The sequence below is a fragment of the Rhamphochromis sp. 'chilingali' genome, assembly GCF_963969265.1.
Source record: "Rhamphochromis sp. 'chilingali' genome assembly, chromosome: 13".
In the NCBI taxonomy this organism is placed as follows: Eukaryota; Metazoa; Chordata; class Actinopteri; order Cichliformes; family Cichlidae; genus Rhamphochromis; species Rhamphochromis sp. 'chilingali'.
The window spans coordinates 3,213,979-3,237,583 of NC_137940.1; the positions used below are offsets into that span (position 1 = coordinate 3,213,979).

The 23,605-nt window shown below is 42.8% G+C and overlaps 2 protein-coding genes across 4 annotated transcripts in view; both read left to right on the forward strand.

The window, feature by feature from the left end:
• Window positions 1–229: 229 nt before the first annotated feature.
• On the forward strand, window positions 230–6,868 carry sil1 (SIL1 nucleotide exchange factor). Of its 2 annotated transcripts, XM_080900187.1 has the most exons (12): window positions 332–480; window positions 946–1,049; window positions 2,734–2,881; window positions 3,782–3,887; window positions 4,030–4,135; window positions 4,252–4,338; window positions 4,447–4,542; window positions 4,626–4,747; window positions 5,276–5,372; window positions 5,622–5,786; window positions 5,955–6,119; window positions 6,205–6,868. In XM_080900187.1, exons 1-12 carry the CDS (start codon window positions 375–377, stop codon window positions 6,400–6,402), a joined length of 1,500 nt encoding a protein of 499 aa, XP_080756313.1. In that variant the 5' UTR covers window positions 332–374; the 3' UTR covers window positions 6,403–6,868. The 2 variants fall into 2 exon arrangements, with proteins under 2 accessions (XP_080756314.1, XP_080756313.1); XM_080900188.1 differs by lacking the exon at window positions 2,734–2,881 and having other exon boundaries at window positions 230–480.
• Window positions 6,869–8,525: 1,657 nt separating this feature from the next.
• Window positions 8,526–23,605, forward strand: part of uvssa (UV-stimulated scaffold protein A) — a 37,472-nt gene continuing 22,392 nt past the window's right edge. For both annotated transcript variants that reach the window (XM_080901734.1, XM_080901735.1), the window contains exons 1-8: window positions 8,526–8,684; window positions 9,142–9,261; window positions 11,930–12,083; window positions 12,628–12,804; window positions 13,329–13,449; window positions 13,629–14,138; window positions 15,041–15,150; window positions 15,831–15,959. In XM_080901734.1, the coding sequence (XP_080757860.1) occupies window positions 9,152–9,261; window positions 11,930–12,083; window positions 12,628–12,804; window positions 13,329–13,449; window positions 13,629–14,138; window positions 15,041–15,150; window positions 15,831–15,959 (1,311 nt within the window). In that variant the 5' untranslated portion in view covers window positions 8,526–8,684; window positions 9,142–9,151. The remainder of the gene's footprint in view (window positions 8,685–9,141; window positions 9,262–11,929; window positions 12,084–12,627; window positions 12,805–13,328; window positions 13,450–13,628; window positions 14,139–15,040; window positions 15,151–15,830; window positions 15,960–23,605) is intronic.

A 23,605-nucleotide genomic window follows, 5' to 3' on the forward strand; every position in this document is an offset into this window, starting at 1 on the left:
TTTAAAATACATCAAGTGCAGTAAGTATACATACGTTTCATATAAATATACTCTATAACTTTCTTATTTTCTCTAGCCCACATAATTAAACATTTCAGTTACATAAAACATGTGAATTTTGATTTTATGTACTGTATAACCTGTATAATAAATATCGTTAGCTTCATAGCATAAGTGCCTAAGTCATTGACTTAGTCAAATGACTTAGGCAATTATGCTATGAAGCTAACGATATGTGTAAAATATGCCACCTCCTACACCAGCTGCTGTATCCCGTTTATTTGAATATATAACACGCTACACCAGCAGGGGGCAGCAGCGGGAGGTTTGTGTACTGTACCGCAGCTCAAAGAAGAGAAGCTGTACGTGGACCAATGAGAATCGACGGAAAAGTAGAAGCTTTCGGATGTCTGCGGGAACTGTCAGAACAGGTGAAGGCATCGCTTCAGCGTCACTGCTGCTCTACTGTCGCTCGGACTGGTGAGTGTTTGCTAACCTGAACGCTGTCGCCGTCACGGAGCGGTTCTTGGTCGCAGCTTTCTGGTTCCTCGGGATTTGGGAACTCTTAGCTGTCAGCTGTTACGGCGTTACTTACGTGCTCATTGTGTCGCCTAGATATGCAAACATGTGTAGAGCTGTCATTGTGTCACTTTTTTGGTAGCCAATCTGTAAAGACGCTCACAGCCCGGTGAGTCACGCCAGACTCTATTCAACATCTTGACTTTTTAAATCGACATATTTCTCAAAGCAGATTATCACCAGAGACGGAACAAAAAGTAGTTTAGTCCCATTTTTTGGTTAAAACACGAGATTAGAGAGTGGAGTTTTGCCCCGGGCTGGAGAACAGTAATAAGGACCAGTGGTGTAGTGGTTAACCCCCCTCGTAAAGCTCATGCAGCACCTGAAGGTAGCTATGATTCTGACATGCCGTGCTGTGTATTCCAGTCACCATGAAGCTGATACCCTTTCATGTCGGGGGAACCTCCTTCATCCTGGCCGTCCTCTTGGTGCTGCATTACTGTCACATAGCCAGCATTCTTGGCCACAAGGTAGGTTAAACCTTTTGCTCTGATAAAGTGTTTAAAGCTCTCAGATGTTCTCGAGCATGTCATTTAGTTTCGCTGCACCTGTGATAAGATGGATTTGGCAGCAGTGATGGGTGGAAAGAGCTGCTGATCAAAGCCTGGCTGTGGGCAAACTGAAGACTCGTGAGAACATCCACGTGTGTTTCAGCTGCAGCTGGGACTTGGCTGGAATTAGCGGTGTGATAAAAGCTGTTACCTTTTAACCCAGGTAACTCTCACTGGTAACCAGTGTTGGTCAAGTTACTTGAAAAAAAGTAATCAGTAACTAATTACTGATTACTTCCCCCAAAATAATCCGTTGCTTTACTGATTACTTATTTTCAAAAGTAATTAATTACTTAGTTACTTTTTAAAACACTATTTACAACCTGAGTAGGTGATAAAGTGAGATCTTTCAGCCCAATTCTACTTTTTCTACATAATCCATCATACAAAATGTAATCAAATGGAAAAGTCTCTTTTTAAAACTTGTTTTATTAGTTTTAATCTTTTAACTTTATGCATCAAGCAAAAATTAAATTATATGCAACATTCTCTGACTGGAAGAAATTAGTTTAACATTTAAAGATATTTTCTGCACATTCCAGCACATAAAATAAAATATTTTTTGTGTTTACACTCAGTCTTTCAAATAGATGCAAGTAAAACACAGCAGAAAATAAATAAAGTCAAAGACTCAGCGGTCCTGTTGCTCTATTTTCACCTGTAAAGCAGGAGCGGGGTAGGCGGAGGTTTACCCTGGTGCAGGTGTGCCGCGGTCAGTGGAAGAATCCGCGAGTTTCTCTGTAAATTTCCCATTACCTCATAGCGCACTCAGTGCTTCCTTGGAAGTTTAGGGGTTTTTCACTGTAAAAAGAAGTTTTCTTCCCACGCACAGCGGACACTAATGTTTTTGTCACTTTTTATGGAATCAAACTCAAAGTAAGGTCAGCACTTCCACGCTTTAAACGCTGCACGCTCATACTCTCTCTGCACTCCATATGTGATCCACTGTTTCACTAACGTTGCACTGGCTTACGTCACTGTCATGAGACATTCTCGCAAAAAATCACGGTTTTAGTAACGCAGCGTTCCTATGGGAAAGTAATCTAATTACCGTTTTTGCAATAGTAATCCCTTACTTTTACTCCTTACTTTAAAAAAGTAATCGGATTACAGTAACGCTACTGCCCATCTCTGCTGGTAACAAATGAAGACATCAGTGTTTTTATGGCAGTACACCATAAATGACAGTATCTTGTAACGGGACTCATGCAAAGAATAAAAATGAAGGGCTGCAAATCAGCAGAACTGGTCTCCTTGTTTTACATGCTAAAAGCGATGATGCCTTTGTTCTGTGCACTGTCGCTTCTCAGGAGGAATGTGACTCATAGTCTAAAGGGGCTGTGCATGCTTAGTAACACTAAAGAAAAGAAAGGCGCTGTATAAATGCTGGTATATTTCCATGAAGTTAATTAGCCTCTTTAGAGAGAACTTGGAGTGTTAGAGCTGGAGTGCTCGTATGCTGATGTAAGAGCTATGAAGTAAAAATAAAAAACAGCAAGCACCATCAAAAATGGCATCTGAGTTTGAATGAAACCCAAAGAAAGGTGTTTGTCATTAAACCAGGGAGGTGTCTAAATTTCTTCCCATGTTTCTCTTTGTGCAGTCTGGAGGCGATTTAATCGTGGTGGAAAACCCAGAACATGAGGCTGTAAACGGTGAAGAGGAAGACGTGGCAGTAGATGATGTGGAAGATGATGAAGGAGATTTAGACGTTGTCCAGCCCAGTGAGCAGTGGCAGACACTTAAACCAGGTCATGCCCTCAGTGTTTTCCTTCACAGGGCTTTTTCTCTGGTTCTGAATAATGACAATCAGTCCTAAGATAAACACAACTTTGTGTATGATCTAATGCTTCAGATGAGGATAGACCTTATATAGATGAAGCCTCCATATGGGATTTATTTGATCCTCCTTTCATGTAACCTCACAAAGGTTGTTACTAAAATGATGATTTTGCATAGAGAAAATGTATCTGTGAAGTTTAATCGTGCCAACACAGTTATTGTGATAGCCAATATTTGTTAAATAACCATTATTGACGCAACAATCAACACTTACCCATGTTGCAGTTCCTTTGGTGGCTCCAGAAGGGAGTGAGTCCCAGTAGCTGTAGCAATCTCCATGGATGTCCTGTTAATAAGGCCAACGAAACGATGTTTAGTCTCTTACAAGCTGGTAACAAAGTGTTGTCTGGTTCACCCTTAAACCTAGCTGGTGTTTTTTCTGCTTGAATGATTCGGTGTTAAGTGGCTTAACAAACCAAAAGGTACAAAGTCTAGAGTGGAAAGAAGTGAAAAGCAGCCAGTGCACAAAGAGGCTCTGAAAGACTTTCAGAAAGCAGAAAATCTAAATGTAGCAACAGGAAGGGTGGTTCAAAACATTTTCAGAGTACTTCATTACAAAAATTCACATTAGAGTGTGGCAGCGTGTAATTGTTGTTATTGACAGACATGATTTGCTGCACATACTAAAGGCCTTTATGCGGGACCTTATATCACATATACACAGCCATTAGCTGACTCAAACATCGGTTTGTATTTGCATCCATCCATTTTCTGCTGCTTCTGGGTCGCATCAATCTGCGAGCTCACGAGTTTCATAATATTCAGCAGTCGTATAATTATTTTGAGCAACTCTGTCTGTGCACACACAGGTCAGGCAGTGCCACAAGGTTCTCACGTGAGGCTGAATCTGCAGACAGGTGAGAGGGAGGTCAGACTGGGAGAAGAGCAGCTGAAATACTGGACAGAGGAGCACAGGTGGGGGTTCAGGCTAAAACTTCAGTCTGCAGACAGTAGTTTATTTTGCTCCCTTTAATACTTCTTCCAGCAAAGTGCACCCAGTAGGGGGCAGTAGTAGGAAAAGATAAAATGGCTTTGCAGTAAAAGTGTACATTTGCAGGGAGGAAGAAGCGCTCCGGTCTTCCTTTAATCCCGATGAGCTGAAACGAGCCATGAAGAAGATAAAAGAGGACTGGAAGCTTGGAAGCAAGGACACAGAGCAGAAGGTAGCAGCTCAAATGCCACTGTTGAACTTCTGATTACATGCTGGCAGCAGAAGCTTTAAGTGTGCCCACATATGAGCCTTTACTGTGTGTCTCCACTGCTCGCTGGGCGCTTCTAGGACTCTGTGGCTTCTAAGTTTCGCACAATGGAGGAGTTGAAGAAAGACATGGCTCAGCTGGACCTGCTGCTGGAGACGGATGTTCAGGTACATCAGTGTTCCTGGATCTCACGTATGATTGTGACGTGACCTTGAGTGAGCTGTTACTGTGAAACGTTTTGAGCTTCAGTCAAATGAAGTTTCTTGCATGTGTAGATAATGAGGCGTCTGCTGGAGCAGTTCAACAGCAGCAACTCAACTAGCGAACAAAGACTGAGCATCCTGACGGAGCTCGAATATCTGGTGCATCAGGTAACACACACACAGGATGATGTTTCACACTGTGGTGAATTGTCCCGTCTCTAACCCTGCATGCATGCTTGTATGTGTGCTAGGTGGATAATGCTCAGACTCTGTGCTCCATGGGGGGCCTCCAGTTCCTTTTAGAAGGTCTGAACAGCTCTGACTTCAGATTACAGGAAAGCTCTGCTTTCGTCCTGGGCTCTGCATTAGCCAGGTATGATATTTAGACTTGATTAAGCTTGATTAGTCTGATGTTCCAGATGTTCCAGATATGCAGATATGTCACTTCTTGCTGTACAGTGGTGTCTGTGATCACATCGAGCTTCTGTAGCTGTTTAAAATCAAAACAGGTGGTTTTTAAATACATTTTTGACTTTTCTCTGCAAATTGTGCACAACATTATGTTTTGTTCTTGTTTACTATGTGACTGAGTTGTAATGCAATAACCCTGATTGCGATGGCACTCCAACAGTGCTGCAGCTTATCAGATGAGATCGTATAATGTCACAGAACACTGGCTGCACAACATGTGGTACATCATGGTTTTGGGTTCTTTTTGGGAAAAAACCAAATTTGAATTTTGAAAGCCAAGCAGCAACTTCCAGGCGTCGAAAAGTTCCAAATAATAGTCAAATAAATAGTTGAATATGAGTCTTGAAAGTCTCAAATCTCTTCTGAGCAAAACACTTGAGTTGAAAGCAAACACGACTGTCAGCGTTGTCACACTTTGTGTGTCCTGCAGTAATCCAGCAGTTCAAGTTGAAGCCGTGGAGAATGGCGCTCTCCAGACACTGTTAACCACGCTGGCCACTGCTCAGCAACTCAGAGTCCAAAAAAAGGTAAGCACACCCACACAGCTTTCAGTTTATGTTCAGAAAGTTGGAGACAACACGTTGCACAGAGAGCTTGACAAAAGAAGGCAACTCGACTTGTTTAGGTTTGTGAAGATGCTTCACCTCTCATCCAGGAAACTCTCAAGACTACCATGACTTGTAAGAATGAGAACCGCCACAGACACACACACACACACAGCTGAAGAGTGTGTGTGTGTGTGTGTGTGTGTGTGTGTGTGTGTTCGTTCTGTCTAGGTTCTGTTTGCAGTGGCTTCCCTCTTGCGTCACTTCCCCTATGCACAGCGTCACTTCCTGACACGTGGGGGTCTGCAGGTCCTGTCAGAGCTGTTCAGGACTGACAACAGTGGAATTCTGCGTACACGCATCGTCACCATGTTATACGATATGATTACTGAGAAGGTACAGTAGACGCACGCTCCTGCTCCTCGATTCCAAGCCCAGTGCAGTGCTCCTCTTCAAATACAAGGTCTAAATGATCTGAATGATTAAAGTTGGTATCAGTAGGTTGGGACTTTCCAGTGCCCAGCTCGTGGGATCGTTCTCATGATCTCTTCTCTCCTCTTCCAGGAGCTGATCTTCCAGGGAGGTCTGGACCCAGTACTGGACGCGTCTCATGATGAGCGGCGGCGTCAGTACTCTAAGGTGTCTTTGCAGGAGGAGCTGTTGGAGAAGGGCTGGTGCATTCTGGTCCCACAGCTCCTGGAGTCTTCAGAGAATGACTACAGAGAGAAGGTGGGTGGTTTCATCTATTTTGCATTAATAGTATAACAACTGTTAAAAAGAACTTTCCCTGAGAGTCGGTGCTGTTTTTTTGCAGGCTCTCCGGGCTTTGTTGGCAATGGCTCCAGTGTGTTTGGATCAGTACCGCTCAGACGGCTCTCTGCAGGCTTCTCTTCACTCTCTGAAGCAAGAGTACCAGGACATGATCCAGTCAGAAATAATTCTAGCAGAAGAGAACACCTACTTTGAGGAGATTGTAGAACTCATCGATGCACTGCAAGTGAAAATGAAATGATCAGAGGACAGCACTTTGACGTTTCATATGAACATGGCGTACATCGAGGAGCTGGCACTTTTACTCTGTTGGGGTCAGTCGATCGCAGAGCAGTGGACAAGGAACACAATTTTGAGGACATAACGAGTGAGCTGGAAGACAGATCTGCGATTAGTCAGCATGAACACAACCAACAAATACTTCACGTGTTGCCTAAAAATGTTCTCCACACTTCTGAAGCTGTTCGTATGGCCTCTCTGAGAGGTCACATCGAGGGTGATTTTACCATCAATAATGTTGCTTTTCTTCCAATCACTGTGGTGTGTGGGTAGGGTGGTGTAGTCCAGGTATGTGCTCCAGATGCTATAGAGGATGTGCACATACTGACTGCACACACACCGCTAATCCCAAAGAGCAGTGATCCCTGTTGCTGTATGGAGTCTCTTCTGGTTGCCGTCACAAGTGAATGTGTCACAGAAGGAATTGGTTCACATGGTGATGGCCATGTAGTCCCGCTGCACGTTTGATAGGAAGCAAGAGCTGGGTCATGTGCTTTGCAGCAACGTCACTTTGCCAGGATGTAACTGGCTTCACTTCCTCTAACATTAGACATCAGGTTGGGTAAGTGCGCGTGTTATGGGTGTTAAGTCAGTTTCATGCAGAAGGCAGCGTCGGCAACGTCTGACTGATCACAAACGTGGATGTTTACTGGCAGCAGAGCGACGGATTTTATGAAGACCGTCAAGCAACGCAGCAACCACGGCTGAAGTATCTGAATGTGGAATAGAGTGCTGTACATACAGTATTAAACAACACTGTATGATTGCATGTTCAAGGTTAACCCTTAAGTTGCTGTGCTTATCCCCAGATCCCCCTCTGTATGCCTCATGAAAACCAGACTTTGTGACCACATGGGGATGTAAAAACTGTTTGACACTTAATTTTAAAGTCATGCCGCTCTGTGTGGTGGACAGTGTGAATGATACTGTAACATGAACGAGTGTTGTTGGTGGCATACAGACAGAAGGACATCGTCTGCTGTGCCAGGTGTAGCAGTCCACTTCCAGCTCCTCTAGGTCCCGACCTGAACCCACTGCACCACCCCTTCCCTGCAGCAGAGCCACAGCCCACACCCCCACCACAATTACTGTTTATGTAACTTTGGCAACCTGACTTCACACCCAATGGAAACACGTTTTTCATCTGTTTTAAAATAAGAAAACAGGATTGTATTTGAAATGTTATTTTCTAAGACTAATATGTTCTACTCTATAGGTTACAGGAAATTTAAGCGTCTGGTAATACAAGTTATTGCAACTAACAAGAATGTGCTGCAAGTTGCAGTAGAATTTGGATAGATTTAGCTCTTTTGGGGTGTGGTGGGTTTTGTAGTAATATTTTCACTCTGGACTGATAACTTCAACATATTCATGTGCTTATTTATTTGAAAAAGATGGTGTTCTGTTGATGTATGTCCGAGAAAATAACGTATAGCTCCACAATAAAAAAATGAGTGTTTCCAGACACAAATGTTCACTAAACTTTCTTTTAGATTATTCTCTCTGCTGTATTTCAGTAAGTGTGCAGACACTGTAGATGTATTTGCAACCGTGCATGGGTACAAGATAGATTTTCAAGATTAATCTGGGAAAGAATGCAAATAGATCTCTTCCCTGTGTAATTCTGTGAATGGCACTTTGATCACTCAGTGTTGTCGCATAGATCAGATTGTGCTGCCACCATGAGGTGGAAAGAGAAATGACATTTTAGTAATTCTGTTTGTGGTCGCTGACCGTAAATAATACATCTTAATGTAGAAGCGGAGGCCCATATAAAATCTGACTTAGGTCCATGATTTGGACACGCCCCCATACATACTACATATGTGTATGAAAAGGAAAACATTTATTTTGAAGGGGTCACTTTTAAAAAGTTTTTTTTAACACTGGAAATCCTCGCCTCTCTCAAACCCAGACTGCAGCCGATGTTTAAGAACTGTGTTTAGGAAAAGCAGCTGTTTGTTGTTGCCCACTCACCCCTGAGCGACAGCCATGAGCTACAGTCAGTAAAATGATAATAAAGCACAATCGACAGGCACAGTTTGAAGCTCTTATTCTGAAAAGTCAAACCGGTAGTACGTTCGCTTTCAGGAAGTGCATGACATAACTAAACGCTGCCGTATGTAAACAGAGAAATACAGCCGCGTTTCAGTTGTTGATCTTTGTCATGAATGAAGCGGCTCACCGAGGGGACTCGTTAACCGGCAGAAGCCTCCCTGAGGTTCAGTGTGTTTGAACAAGCTGGTAAGAAGCTAACCGGCAGATGCTGTTGTGTTCGTGTTTTGTTAGGATTGTGCCAGCTAGGTGGATGCTAGCCTTAAATGACTCCACCTGAAATCTGGAGACTTCTTTGTTTCTTTGATTTGAATTGTGTATATTTTTCTGTATCTGGTTAAATTCTATAAAATAAAAAACGCTGCACAAATATCTGATTAATACTGACTGCCAGTAGCAAACAGCTTGTGTCAGCGACTGTTATAAAGGTCACAGTTACTAACGTGGGTCATACTGGGCTGTGAAAAATAACAGATGATTTGCTTAAAAATGGCAGTGGTGTACCTAAAATGCTAATAACAAGTTTTTCAACTTCAGCATTGCCAGCTGTCCAGTTTTAATATGAAAGATTTTAATTCAGAGTAAAGGTTTACCTCTGTGTAACTCGAGTCACTCTGTATAGTTAAAGGTCTGTTTTTGTGTGCAGATGAACAGTGATGGAGCTGTCTCAGAGGGAGCGTCTATCGGTGTTGGTGGAGGAACTGACCACATCAGGACAGCCACAGCTCAACCAAGACAAAATGAAGGAGGTCAAAAAGCTCTGCAAGTATGGCATCAGCATTTCCACAGGGATTATTTAGTTGCAGGTGTAAAGTGGAATTATGAAACAAATGAAAGACTCCAAAATGTGCAATCCTTTGGAAAGGGGTCAGGATTGCAAGTATCTGACATCACAGTAAGGAAACCCTGAATCTATCAAGATCTGTTATCAAGCGCGCAGATTGTCTAGAGAATGTCAAAAGGGGCACATAGAATAACAACAACCCACATTCATCAGCAAGCTAATTTAATATCACTTCATACTATATCACTGTCATCAAGTGGGGACAATGCAATGCAAACATAGCCCATGTGTTACCTGATGGGTGCAGCGTTGATGTTGAGGGGTTACTGTTGCTGCTGATAGTGCTGGAGAGCAGGGCTGTGATGATCTGAGACGTGAGAGATTAAAAAGTCCACAGGAGATGGTAGCTGATAGAACAAGTCTAATGAGATTACAATAAAATAAGAATTCAGCCAAAAAATCTATACACATAAAATACACACACACATGCACATACAGTGACATTTTACACTGTACATACTATGGCCACTTTCCAGAATCCTTCTCTTATTAATTATTCCAGGTGCTATAATAATAAAGTAATAAATATTAAATAATGTATTTATGATGATTCAATTTGCTTGACTATCCGCTCTGTGCAGAAAGCTTTTAAATGTTTAAACTGTAGAGATAAAATCATTTTGCTGCTGTAAATTCAGCATTTTGTCTTATTTTCAATGTAAATCTAATATAATCTGTTTCTTAATGTATTTTCTTAGAAAGACAGTGTGTTTTAATCCATAATTATGTGGATATGCATATCAGTTTTTAGTGAAATATAAACCCCCAAGAAAGGCAGGGAACTTGCTTTAAAACTAAATATGTTCCCTAAAGCGTGGACAGACCTACAGACCCATGACACTCTTACTCAGTTAGCTAGCAGCTAATGACCAGCACAGTTGTGCAGTTAATAAAAGGACAGGTAATATTTGTCGTGCTGTTGCACACACAGCACGCTCATTTGTCTCATCAGTTACCACAAGACAATTTACCAACGTGTAATAATAACTTAATACTCCTGTGTGTTATAATTCAATAGAAGGACTAGATGTTACAGTGCCTGATAATCCACTGCTTCAAATGGAGAAAGTCTTGGTGGCTGTTATGAGGACAGCGGAACGCATCGTTGTGTGCCTCAACTTCACGGCGTGTTTCGTCTTTTATCACAAGTTAATCTGCCATTTTTTACCTTCCTTGGTTTGGTTTAGGAATTGGAGATCTGATCTAGACTATAATATTTAAATCTTGGGACACATCGTCAGTAGTGGACCTTGGATTCATCGGGTTTTTCGGCCATTATCACCAGACACCCTCATCCAAGGAGGCTCTGCTAGGGTTGAACTAGTGTGTCACTAGTTTATGTTAACATTGTTATTTCTCTTCTACTTTCTTCTGTTTAGTTTTCTACCATTTATCCACCGCAGCACGGTGGCACAGCGGTTAGCACTGTTGCCTCAGGTCCCGAGTTCAGTGCCGCCATCAGGCTGGGGTCTGATGTTTGCATGTTCGTGTGGGTTCTCCCCGGGTGCTCCGGCTTCCTCCCACAGTTATGCAGTTAATGGGGATAGGTTAATTGGAAACACTAACTTGCCCATAGTGTGAATGCGCGAGTGAGTTTAAAACGAATGGTTGTCTTTGTATGTGCGTTAGCCCGGCTGCGACAGACCGGTGACCTGTGCACCCCGCCTCTTGCCCTAAGACAGCTGGGATAGGCTCCCACGACCCTGAAAAGGATAAGCGGAAGCGAATGGATGGATGGATGGATGGACATCAATTCACTGTAACTGAGAAGTAAAATTTTAAAGCTTTTAAAGCTTTAAAATTTTAAAAATTTTAAAGCTTTAAAATTTTGGAGCCTCACTTTTTCAAAGGTTGATAGAGACAAGTAAGACAAAAGAGACGAGAGGAGAGCCAGGAGGGGGGGCACCTGATCTGGCTTCCCACACCTCCCTGCCGGATCGGGCTGTACGCTCTACCTACAGTGTATGCTGTACACCCTGCTTACTGGTTTCTGTTGCATCAGTCTTCGTCTCGCAACCAGCGCGCTCTGCCATCAAGGGCGAGCATTGGTCAATGGTAGTCACGTGACCGATGCAAGCCAGATCATTTTATTTAGCGAAATTGTGATTAATAATTAAATGTTATTGTTGAGAGGCACAGGGAACGCCACATGCGCACACACCGTTAAAAAAAATGTCTAAAGAAAAGGCCACCTGGGGCACCATCAGGAAAGGGGGAGGAGCTCAAGCCCCAACCCCTGCACGTGCCTGCCACAGAGGATCAGGATGAGAATCACAGTTTCCCACGAACAGATAAAAAGTTACTGGACAGTCAAATAAAGGTTACACAAAGAACGAAAGAAAACAGCTGATCATTCAATACAATAAGACCTTATCATCCAAAGCAATTTATGTAAGTGTGTATGAACTTGTATTTGTCTATACAAGAAAGGTTTTATGAAAACTGACAGTATTTATGGTAAATTATGGTTACGTGTTAAATACAGTCGTGTAATTCTTTGTCAGCATTATGAGTACAACAAATGTCAAATTCTTTCGTGATTCATAACATAAAATTTAGTTACTCTCCACCTGTTCTCCACTCCTCACAGAGTGTCTAATGACTGCATAGACCATGTGTACCACTCAGTGATGTCCCAGCTCAACCAAGAACATGCTGAGATCCGGCTGTCTGCCTTCCAGATCGCCGGTGAGCTCTTCTCCAGGTCACACCACTTCAGGATGCTGCTAGTGGACAACTTCCAGGTAAATCAGCTGCTAGTAACTAGTAATCATCTGAGATCATCCAGTGCACACCAAACATTACAGGACCTGCTTTCTACTGGCAGAATAAGGTCAATGATGGCTTTTTATAGCAGTCACCACACTGCTACAAAAGCCATCATATCAGTTTTGACAATATCCTCAACTCTACTTGCAGAAATGCTACCCTGTGACAGAGCCTCCAGGATATTTTTTGTGTTTAAACATCCTGGTTGTCTAGCGCCATTAGCATGCTAGCACTGCTAACTGTTGAGTCGAATGTTTGTTGTGAGCGGGTCCCAGTCTTACAGTTATTTAACACTAAAAACAAAATAAAAAAGTAACGGCGCGAAGGCAAACTGAAAGTCTTTTTAGCTTTTCGGCTGATATCGGTTCACGTTTGCGCACTAAGTGATCTGTGTAGGATAAATCCACGTACAGTGAATCCCATTCAAAGAGGAACGATACAAACACTCAGCTTTAATATTAGGATGTCTTTCTTTCTGTGTCCCCCTCATCTATTCCTCCGCCTCTCTTCTTCCCACAGGAGTTCTTGGAGCTGACGGTAGAGACTGATTCAGAGCAGCCCCTCCCTCCTCCTAAAGAAGTAGCCAGGAAGCTGAGAGCTCTGGCAGTCCAGACTGTGCAGTCATGGCAAACGTCTTATGGCTCTGCTTATAAGAAGCTGGCACTGGGCTACAACTTCCTCAAACAAGTTAAAAAGGTGAGCGATGCAGAGATACAGAGTGACTTTTATTAACTGGAAACAACCCATGTGGTATGAGGCTAATGCAGAGGCCTCGGTTTGAATCCGCCGCAAGACCCTGTACATGAGGAAAACACACTCATGAAACACACTGAAATAACATCTGAATTACCTGTGAGAAGATCCACAGGCAGTATGATACAAACAACGAGGTAAAGGAGTGTTATTAGGAAGCGTTCTGTGTTCTGCTTATCAGATTTAGATTTCAGAACTCTCAGTATCAGCCTTAAAAATCCTCTAGCAGTTGGACTTTATGAAAAATAGAAGTGCACTACAGATTCTGGAAACTGCATGATGCTGGTGATCTGTAAAGACATGTTAAAGAGCCATATGTTTACCAGCTGCAACAGTGACATTGTTTGGACCTTGTGAGTGAGGAACCACCATAAAGGCAGTTGTTCATCTTTGTGTGCATGGGTAGATTTACTATTTGAGAAGATACTCTCTAGTTTTTGTGATCAACAATGTGTACATGCTTTCAGGTGGACTTCCAGGACATTGAGGCGAGAACAGTAGCAGAGAGGACGAGGGAGGAGGAAAGACGGAGGAGAATGGAGAGGATCTACAAGGAGAAAGTAGAAGCAGCAGCTAAAGAAATGGAGGGTAAAACGACATCGTGTTATCCCTGCTTCTAGTTTTAATACCAAGGTTTTTATTTCCATTATCAGAAACTGTTAAACACCCAAAGTCTCAGTGGTTTTGTTTGTAACTGGATCTTTACACATAGTGTTATTAATGTTTGGGCATTAAGACTTTTATATTGTTTCTTATTCATTTGTTAGAGTTACAGCAAGAAATAGAAGCAACGCTGACAGAGATGGAATCGTGCATGAGGCTGCTTTTCCCAGATTTCAGCCCCATAGACATCCAAACAGCCAACAGCAGCCCCTCCAACTCCCAGCCAGCCACTAAGTGTCCTTCAGATGATGAGCAGCCCTGCTGCAGCAAAGACCTGAGGGCTGATGACAGAGTGGGAAAGGTGCAAGAAAGAGATGAGAATACAGGAAACATGGGAATGACAGAGGAAAACAGAAAGAACTGGAAGGAGAAAAGAGAGAGGGAAAAAACAAAGAAAAGGTCTGAAGGTACAGAAGGCAAGGATGGGGAGAAGCAGGAAATGGACAAAAGTAAGGAAGCTGAAAGGAGGGAAGTCATGGAGGTGGAGCAAGAAGAAGAGAGCGAGCAGGAGGAAAGTAATACAGACAATGAAGAAGAGGCTGGTGATGAAGACTTTATCAGGAACTCAGGCCTCATATCTCACTCCTACAGTCTGGATCTGAACCTCAGTCCTGGTGCGTAGAACACACACATGTGGAAGCTTGACGTTGAAACTCCAGTGAAGAAAACAATAAATCACAGCAAAACCTTCGAACACACCACAAACGTTACTCCTGAAACAGCCTCTGGACATTATTAAGCTAATACATTTATACAGCGTACCTTATGAACTGGCAATTTAGAGTGTAGCATTCACACACTATCCAGTCTAACCACTTATTTGTAGGGCTGTGTGTCAGACTGCACTCAAAGTGATGAAAAGGGTTAGTTGCTACATCCAGAAATGTGTTCGACGTTTTATCGGGCAAAGAGCAGCAGTCACAGTCTATGCCACATCATGTCTGTGTGTCAGCAGGATGTGCATGTGTGGGTAGCATGTCTGGCTTTGGATGATGAACATTTGACTTTTTATCTTCACTCAGAGCTGAACGCAGTGCTGAAAGTGCTCACGCTTTTATCTCAACAGGGCAAAAGTAAATGCAGGTAATAAAAATTCATTGAAGACTGAGGCCTTTGGTCTGTTCAGTGAAATGAAGACGAGGGTTTGGGAGCAGCAGAGATTTCCTGTCTGTGTAAAGCGCTCGATGTGTTACGTGTGATTACAGTTCAGTCGTTAACATTCAGACATAACACAGTGCCTGTTTCACTTTCCACACTTGTTTTATTAAAGCCTGTAAACATGTGACTGCACCACAGATAAGTTTGACTCTAATAGAACTCATGAAGGATGTTGCACTTGTGGCATTTCATATACAAATGTCTAAATAATATCACGGGGCTCTTCTGAGTAGAGCAGCGGTGTCCAGGTAAATGGATCATGCTGTTTAATGAGAATCCTTCTCAAAACAGGCCTCTGATAGTCCTTCCTGTTAATGTGTTCGCACAGTCAGACGAGTGAGTGCAGTTTTTCTTCCAGGTCTTCATGTGAAGGAGACGGAGGATAACGAGCCGGTGGTTTCCACTGTGATAGACCTCCATAAACTCATAACAACCAAACATCTGCCAGCTGTGCAGGGCTGGGTTCAGGTAAGAACACACACACACACACACACACACACACACACACACACACACACACACACACACACACACACACACACACACACACACACACACACACCCCTTGTGTGTTTGTTATGGTGTTACATTCTTTTAAGACTCTCGAGTGCCTCTCTGCTAGCGCTGCATTAAACATGAAAATAAGCTTCTGAGCACTTGTTTCCATGTAAACAGAGGGTGAGATATTATTTTAGACATTTAGTACTTTGAGAACATTGCTTCTTTTGATGTGCGTATATTTGTATCTTCTGCGTGTATGTAAGAATATATAAGCAGCATATATAAGATTGCGGACAGAGAGAACGTAGTCAGCGTTCTGAGAGTTTGGAGACAGTCTGCCTCTGTCTCTGTGCGTTAACTGTGTTACTGTTTTAGAGAGAACAAATACTGGTGTAAATACCTGCAGTGGCTCTGCTATCATACATCAATGTTCCTACATCAATGCTTAACCATGGTTTTGGAATCCACGATTATTTAGATTATTTCAAACCCGCTCCTGCTGGCTCACAGCATGATTTCTATTGGTCACATTACTGAGGGCAGCCTGAGCAGCTGTCTGAGGATGGATGGATGGATGGATGGATGGATGGATGAGTGGATGGATGGATGCCATCTTAGCTATACTTCTGGTTTCCCTGTGTGTGCAGGTGTTCACCAAATCAGGTGCTGAGGAGCAGCTGTTGAGACGAGCACTTGACCTGAAGAGGTCTTTGGAAGCCACGCTGCAGAAACACAAAGAGCTTCACATCGACTACAAGGCCAGGGTCCGCAAAGTGGTGAGTTATAGCTAACGATACAGCTCGTAGTTAAGATTAGGCACGGGGCTCTCTTATTGTTAAATAATAAAAAAAGTTGTTTGCTTACATTTAACATGTGTGAGCAGATTTATTTGGTGCTCGTATAGAAGATAACCAGTAGATGGCAGCATTCTATTGTAAATCAAATAGGGGAGCCTTCCATTACATAGGTGACAGTACAGGAGTGAGGACTCTGATAGAGCAGCTGCAGCTGATACCTGGCTGCCTCTCTGCAGTGACCGACGGAGAAAAGCTTCATGTTTCTCTAAATTCTGTTGCGTTCTCCTGCGGCAGCAACCTGAGTGTGTTTATAGAGGGACACTGATTCCTCAACCAGAACTCCCATTAAAATAAATTGCTTTTTAAAGGTTCTTTGTATTTGGAGAGAGAAGTTTAATGGAGTCCATAGAAGAATTTTCTGGAGTCAGCGCTGTCATCTCTGCTTCTCCGAGGACACTCAATATGTCATCAACTCCCTTTTAAAAAGTTTCCCTTTTACATCCAGGAAGGTGCATTTGGACTAAATTGGGTCCTTGTGTTTGTTTGGTTTTGCTACAGCTGGCTGAAGCCTCACTCTGTGCTATGTCAGCAGTACGTGACAGAGAAATATGTTGTACGTAAAGGCTTTGAAGGTGATGTTTACTTTAGCCACTTCTTTGTTGTCTTGGCAATATGTTCTGGGTCATCCATCTATCACAGTTCTGACTGAGGGGAGGAGGTTCTCATCCATCATCATAATTTGTTTCTTTAGTTGAATCTATGAAGATGACACATTTCGATAGACACACAGCAGTGTTTCTTTACTTTAAAGAGGCTTTAACAAGGTAATCCCTGAAGTGCTATTGGTAGAAAACTTGGAGTTCTTGTCGTAGTCTGCAGAGTGTCCTGACTGTGGCAACCTGAAAACAGTATGTGAAAGGCATGTTTTAACAGAAACGTTCATCAAAGATCTGACCTGGGAGAGCCAGTAGCAACAGGCTTATGGAGCGATGAATCCAGACTCAAAATAAGGAGAAAGGTAGAAGACTGAGTGTCTGAAGTCATCTGTAAAACATGCTGGAGGCTCTGTCATGGTTTCTGTCTGCATTTCTTTCAGTGGTGCTGCAGAATTTCCTTCGGGATTAATAAAGTATTCTGATTCTGATGTTGTCAAAACTATTTAAAGTACAACATACTGTCAGATTTGGATCCACCATGCAACGCCATCTGGGAAGCGTTTGCGTTGGCTTCATGATCCCAAACACACTGCCGGTGCAGTAGAAGCATACTGGGATAGAAAAGCTCACTATCAGTCATGGATTGGCCTCCCCACAGCCTGGATCGCGTGGGATCCATCTTCATAGACAGCAGATCAAAAGTTGGCCAACGTCGGAAGAAGATCTGTGCTGGGTGCAAATCCACCATCTGATCGGAGTTTGTTCTTCTCGTGTCTTAATAATAATAGATTGCATTTGTATAGCGCTTTTTGAGACCCTCAAAGCGCTTTACGATTCATTCACTCTCACACACTGGTGGAGGCAGCTACAGTTGTAGCCACAGCTGCCCTGGGGCGCACTGACAGAAGCAAGGCTGCCATATTGCGCCACCGGCCCCTCTGGCCATCACCAGTAGGCAGTAGGTGAAGTGTCTTGCCCAAGGACACAACGACCGAGACTGCCCGAGCCGGGGCTCGAACCGGCAGCCTTCCGATCACAGGACGAACTGCCAACTCTTGAGCCACGGTCGCCCACATCTTCATGTGTTCCTTCTGGGTACTCTGGCTTCCTCCCATAATCCAGAGACATGCAGTTAGTAAGGTTAGATTAAATAGTGATTGTAAACTGTGCGACCTGTGCAGGGTCTCCCTGCCCTTCCCCGTTCCTATGACAGACTCTAGCTCCATTATGACCCTGGATTGGAGAAGAAAACGGATCTAGCCCAGACTCGGTTCACTTCCTTTCCCTCAGACATTTTTATTGAATTATATGCATCAATTTTACAAAAGACAAATTGAACAACATGCTGTTTTCTTTTTGTAGAACGTACAACAACATGAGACATACATTCCTGACTCTGTTCACTTTTAACAGCTGATGGCTGATATCAATGAAAGCTGTGCATTAGTCCCAGAAGGGCTCTAGCTTCCATCAACACAGCTTCACATGCTTCACCACGAGCCGTGATACTCTCTGACTCAGTCAGTCAGGACTATTTTGGGAAATGTTAGTAAGTGGTGTCTTACGTAGTCTAGTCTAGTCTCACATTGTACCTCCAGGGCTTGTAGCTAACGTGCAACTATCTCTAAAAGGTTAGCTAGTGACAGAGCAGGTAAGAGTGAAAACGTGCGCGCACACATTGTGTGAAAGTGTGACTTTAATCGTGTACGTGTGGAGTTTATATGCACAGTTAACCACAGATTAGTGCGCACACTTTGAACGAGACCCATCGCTGCCCTTCTGTCATGTAGATGCTCTTCAGGGATTTATTGTAATCTTTTTGCACTGTGCAAGGGTCCCTTTGGGTCCAATCATATAAATGTGGTCAGTGCAGAGTGCTGATGCTGTGGGGCTGCCACTAACTTCTCGCAGCTGCACATCTGCAACATTGCTAGCACGCAGCGTACTATGAGGACAAGCCTTGTTGTGTCTGCGTCCGTGTCACCAAGCGAGCGCATCATCATTGTTTTTTGTTTTGATGTGCAAGGCTATAAAATATCCTCCTCCTTTTTCTTCTTTGAACGTCTTTTCCTGCGTGGGCTTCCAAGTCTCATGAGAGATCGAGATAGCAAGGATGGAAATATTAATAGTAGAGACATTTGGGAGAGGTGAGATAGTAGTGAGGTACAGCCATAATGCATAATGCATTAGAGGAGAGAGGAGAAATTGGGGAGCAAGGGGGAGGATGTACCCATTCATTCACTTCACCACCGCTAATGTGCCCCGTGGCTTGATAGCTGATAGGTCTATCTCGCTGCCTCTGTATCTGACTTGGGATCGCCACTCTGCTGCTGTTTGAGCAGGAGGGGCAGGAGAAGCGGCCCCTCCGACCAGCGGAAATGTCATTTCACGAGAGCTCTGCTTCATATTATTTGAAGCGGTTTAATGATGAACAGTTGCTGTTTTAGAGATGCTTACAACATGCTTGAAGTGCAGATAATTTCTAAAAGGGGAAAAAGAGGCAAATCCTAGAGAATCATTATCAAAGGACCGACAAATGCAAAGTACATTACATGTTTGGGGAAAAAAGGCATAAAATTTGTAGAGTCTGAATCCATCTTTAGCTGAACAGAGTGGCACAGTGACAGTGACAGAGCGCCGGGCGTCTTACTCTGCCTGGTTATCACTGTCAGGGACCAGTCTGCTGCACCAGCAGGCCCAGCACTGTGATAACCACACAACTTACAGCCCCTTTATCATAATTAGCTTTTCCTTTTTAACCTTAAAAGGCCTTCCATTACTGGGTCCTTCTCTGTCGGGTGGCTGACACACCACGCGATTGGTTTCTCTCACAGCGGGCCTCTCAATATAGTCTCCCATAACGGGTGAACTGCAGAGAAGGAAGAGCAGCTTTATGGAGGCAGATAGAGCTGCTGGTTTAAATAATGAGAAAAGAGAATCTAGGAGGGTGGAGTCAATTCAAATTTTATTTGTCACATGCACAGTCATACACGGTACGATATGCTTAGACAACTGCTCGTGACCTAAAGAGAAAAAGACTATGAATAAGATGTAGGGCTGAACGATTATGGAAAATAATCTAATTGCGATTTTTTGCCCCAATATTGCGATGCGATATGCGATTATTTTTTAAGGTCTTTGTCTTCTGTATTATTAAACAAAGACAAGCAATACATCATATAGTATGGCCAATACTATATTACATTAATTTTAAACTGTTCTTTCCTGGAAGACAGACCTCTGTTATGATGACATGAGGTGATGCATGAATTGATGACTGACATTTTTATTTAACTTCTTCAATCACAACAGTATATTTGAACATACACAATAGTTTATTTTTAGCTTACAAACATCTGAGCATAAAGTGCTGACAAGGAACCCTGGTGTAAACATTAAAATGAAAGTCAGTACAATGTGCAGATTGCAGAAATATACATAAACAAAATCAGTGGCTTTACCACACTCAGTTTTTCGACATCTGTGAACTACTAGACAGTCATTCAATTAAAAAATAATATTAAATAAATAAAACTAATAAATAAAAAATACACACATCTTACTGATCTCTGCAGTCAGTAACATTACACATAAAGTGCAAACATAATAGCAATTGTATAAACACACACACAAACACGCCTTTAAAGTTTAAAGGCGTGAAATTGGACGGTCTAGTTCTGATTAGCGTCACCGCTGTCTCGGTGGAGTTTAATAAACTCGGCCGTCTGCTTCTTGCTATCTAAAATATAACCAGACACTGGTGTAAATTCTCGACTGTCTCATACTTCTGTTTAATAAGTTTTCTGTTTGACGTTTAGTCAGCTGTGTGAAAACCAAGGAGGAACCCACCCGGGGGATTAATAAAGTTTTATTTTATCTAATCTAATAACTTTAATCTCAGCCAAACCGATTTACTCACGAACAAACAAAACACTGAAAAAAGCCAAACAATAACATTTTTAGGTTGTCTAAGTGACTTATATATTACGTTTAACCCGAGCAGCGAAACTCCGCGGTGATCTGAAAATGATGTGCCGGGAGTTGTGCCGTTCTCGGCCGCATCAGTAACACTCGAGCTCCCGGCTAGCTGTCGAGCTGGTGGGTAGCAGACGCCTCTGAAAACGTCGAAGCACTTTTGCAAATATGGGATATCTTGATAAACCGAGCAGATATTTGATGTTTACACAACTACTTTCTCGCCTGAAAATATGTTAAAAGTTTATTTTGTGACCCAGAAAGATTAGTATGAGTAATTTTAAAACTTAGTAGCGGCCGCCATTGTTGGAAACTGGAGTTTGGCTGGGCCGCGCTATGAATTCTGGGATATGGTAGTAATTTAGACAGCCTTCGGCGCGTCGCTGTGACGTAATCGGTCTACAAATGCGGCCTCAGGAGGAAGCAGCCCATGAATTTGGACATGTCCAGAGTATAATCGCAGCCTTTGCGGTTAGAAAATTGCACTTGATCATGTCGCGATATTATCGCAAATGCGATATATCGTTCAGCCCTAATAAGATGTATGAAGAAATATATATATATATATATATATATATATATATATATATATATATATATATATATACAATAACAGCAGCTGTACAAGTATTAAATGGAAATGAAGAAATATAATGTCCAGTGTTGTGCAATCCACATGTGTAAGTGTCTTGTGCAGTGCAAATATGCTTAAAATGATTTAAGTGATGACCACGCATCCAATCGAATTCGTGTAAACAGTGTCGAGTGGATGGGAAGTAAAAGTAAAGGGTGTGGGGGGAAACGGCCCTGTGAAGCTGTAGGCTTTCATGCCAATAATCCCACAGATGCAGTTGGGCGCACTCACGTTGCACCACGTTGCACCACGTTGCTCTGCTGTTGCACCTTACACCGAGACTCCTGCTATTACTTAATTCGTTTGTAGCATCCAAGAGCTTCCTGTTAGCTTTGTTCAGAATGCTGCTACCTCTGCGAGCAATGTTATCACAATAGATTTGTGCGTCCAGACAATCTGAACCTTTTTCTATAGATTTCCACGGTGACGGCGGACTCTGTAACTATTATATAATATAATGTAACTACGTTGGTGATGCAGCGCTGCAGGATTTGTTGGTGTCTGGGGCTGAACAATGAAAACTGCAGTTCCTTGAATGGCCACTTTAGGCTGAATAAATAACATCAGGATAGTGAGTCAAATGGAAACGCGTGCATCTCTAAATATATGCTATATTCTTTCTTTTTGAATGATCATTTCGACCTTTTTTAAATTTGTCCTTTATCCATTGATGGAATTTTTCTTTGTTGTGTCAGTTGCACGTGCTTCCTGTCTGCTGATGAAGGCTGTGACATGAAAAAGACAAAGAAAATCCCATTTATTTGATGCTGTGATCAACAGCAGACGACACTCTTTGGTTTAATATTGTTACATTGCAGGTATGAGGCTGGTGCTGTTCAGCTAGTAAAAGCTTTTTTTGTGTTTCGTGTGGAGGGACTTTAAGCATTTTAGCGCTGTCTCCTGCAGCGTCTTCTACAGGACCCTGCATACTTTTTAGAACAGCGGCTGCTTGAAATGCATTTTCAGTAAGAGCTATGAGATGTGAATCCTATATGCATCTGTCGAACCCCGCAAACTGAAAACGTGGGCTAATGTTTAGGAAAGGATAAGACACGCGGACTTATTTAAACATATCTGTTTTTAAGACTATATTCAGTCATTCCGGGCTCCATTCATACAGGCCAGGGCCTTGTTTACTGCTGATAACCCATCTTATCACAGCACAATGGATATGGCCGCCTGTTTCTCACTGGAGATAAACAAAGAAAGACTATCTCTCTATTTCTCTTCCAGCCCTCCCTCTTTCTCATGCGTACATCCATTCTCTGAATGGACCGGCTTCTCTCAGTTCTATACATAACATAGACACCAAATATACTTGTCTCAGTACCTTTGGGAATTTGCCTGCTCGATTTGGCCAAAAAGGTTTCATATAAATCCTTAGAACTTCGCATCCAGCCTTCATTGTTGTTCATTCATTTGTGGCCAGTCAGAAAACTGTCGGCTCGGTTGACTGGATCATCTTGTGCACATAACATGCATTTAAAAAATGGACGTAGCAAGTTTGCGAAGTCTCGTTCTTTTACGTGGAGCCAAACGGACAAAGGGGTGAAGTACGCGGTACTTCAGTGCTTATTAGAATCATTTAATGCAAAATGACTGCAGTTGCAGGTGTATAGGGTACATTGCACAAACTCCTAAGAAGCCCATTGAAAGTTGGTATACCAGCTCAAAGCGAACAATTCTCTAAATATGAGTGGATGGAAATGGATGGTTCTGCTACTGGAGTATAATGCAGTGAATCAGATTGGGCACAGTCTGGTTTCATCAAGGATCTCTGATAGTATGAAAGAGGAAGGGTTTCCAAATTGGAAATGATGGATGCACTGGGATAGTCACGGTCCACCACTGACCAAAGGACCAAACCAGGCTCCGTAGCCCGGTCCTTCTTTGAAAGGTTTTTCTGGACATTTTAATTGTCTCGCCAAAGCTTTCAGTAGTTTTACTAGTAAAATAGAATAGCAGGGTAATTTCACTATGGTAGTAGGTGACAGTGGATAATAATGACTGTTTTGATCACAGATTGAGACGGGCTGGGAGGGGGAAATGAACTAGACAGCTGAAAATAAGCTCGCTGACAGGGGAAGGTTTGAGAAGCTCCAGGCTGGCTAATAGACCTGCCAGGCTAGGTTAGTGAAATAAAGATGTCACCTTATACATCATATAAGCTGACTGCTCTCCAGAGACAAAGGCTGCGCGCGTGTGTGTGTGTGTGTGTGTGTGTGTGTGTGTGTGTGTGTGTGTGTGTGTGTGTGTGTGTGTGTGTGTGTGTGGGGGGGGGGGGTAATGGGGGTAAAGCGGCAGAGAAGAGACTACAGAGAGAGGGGAGTGCAAAGCTTTTTGTCATTAGAGTGGATCCC

What these genes read in the sequence shown, in the direction of transcription:
- sil1 (XM_080900187.1), top strand. Translation starts at nt 375, where the DNA reads ATGAGAATCGACGGAAAAGTAGAAGCTTTCGGATGTCTGCGGGAACTG. An exon ending in GCAAGGACACAGAGCAGAAG is followed by an intron (nt 4,136 to 4,251) that starts GTAGCAGCTCAA and finishes GGGCGCTTCTAG; the next exon opens with GACTCTGTGGCTTCTAAGTT. An exon ending in AGAATGACTACAGAGAGAAG is followed by an intron (nt 6,120 to 6,204) that starts GTGGGTGGTTTC and finishes GTTTTTTTGCAG; the next exon opens with GCTCTCCGGGCTTTGTTGGC.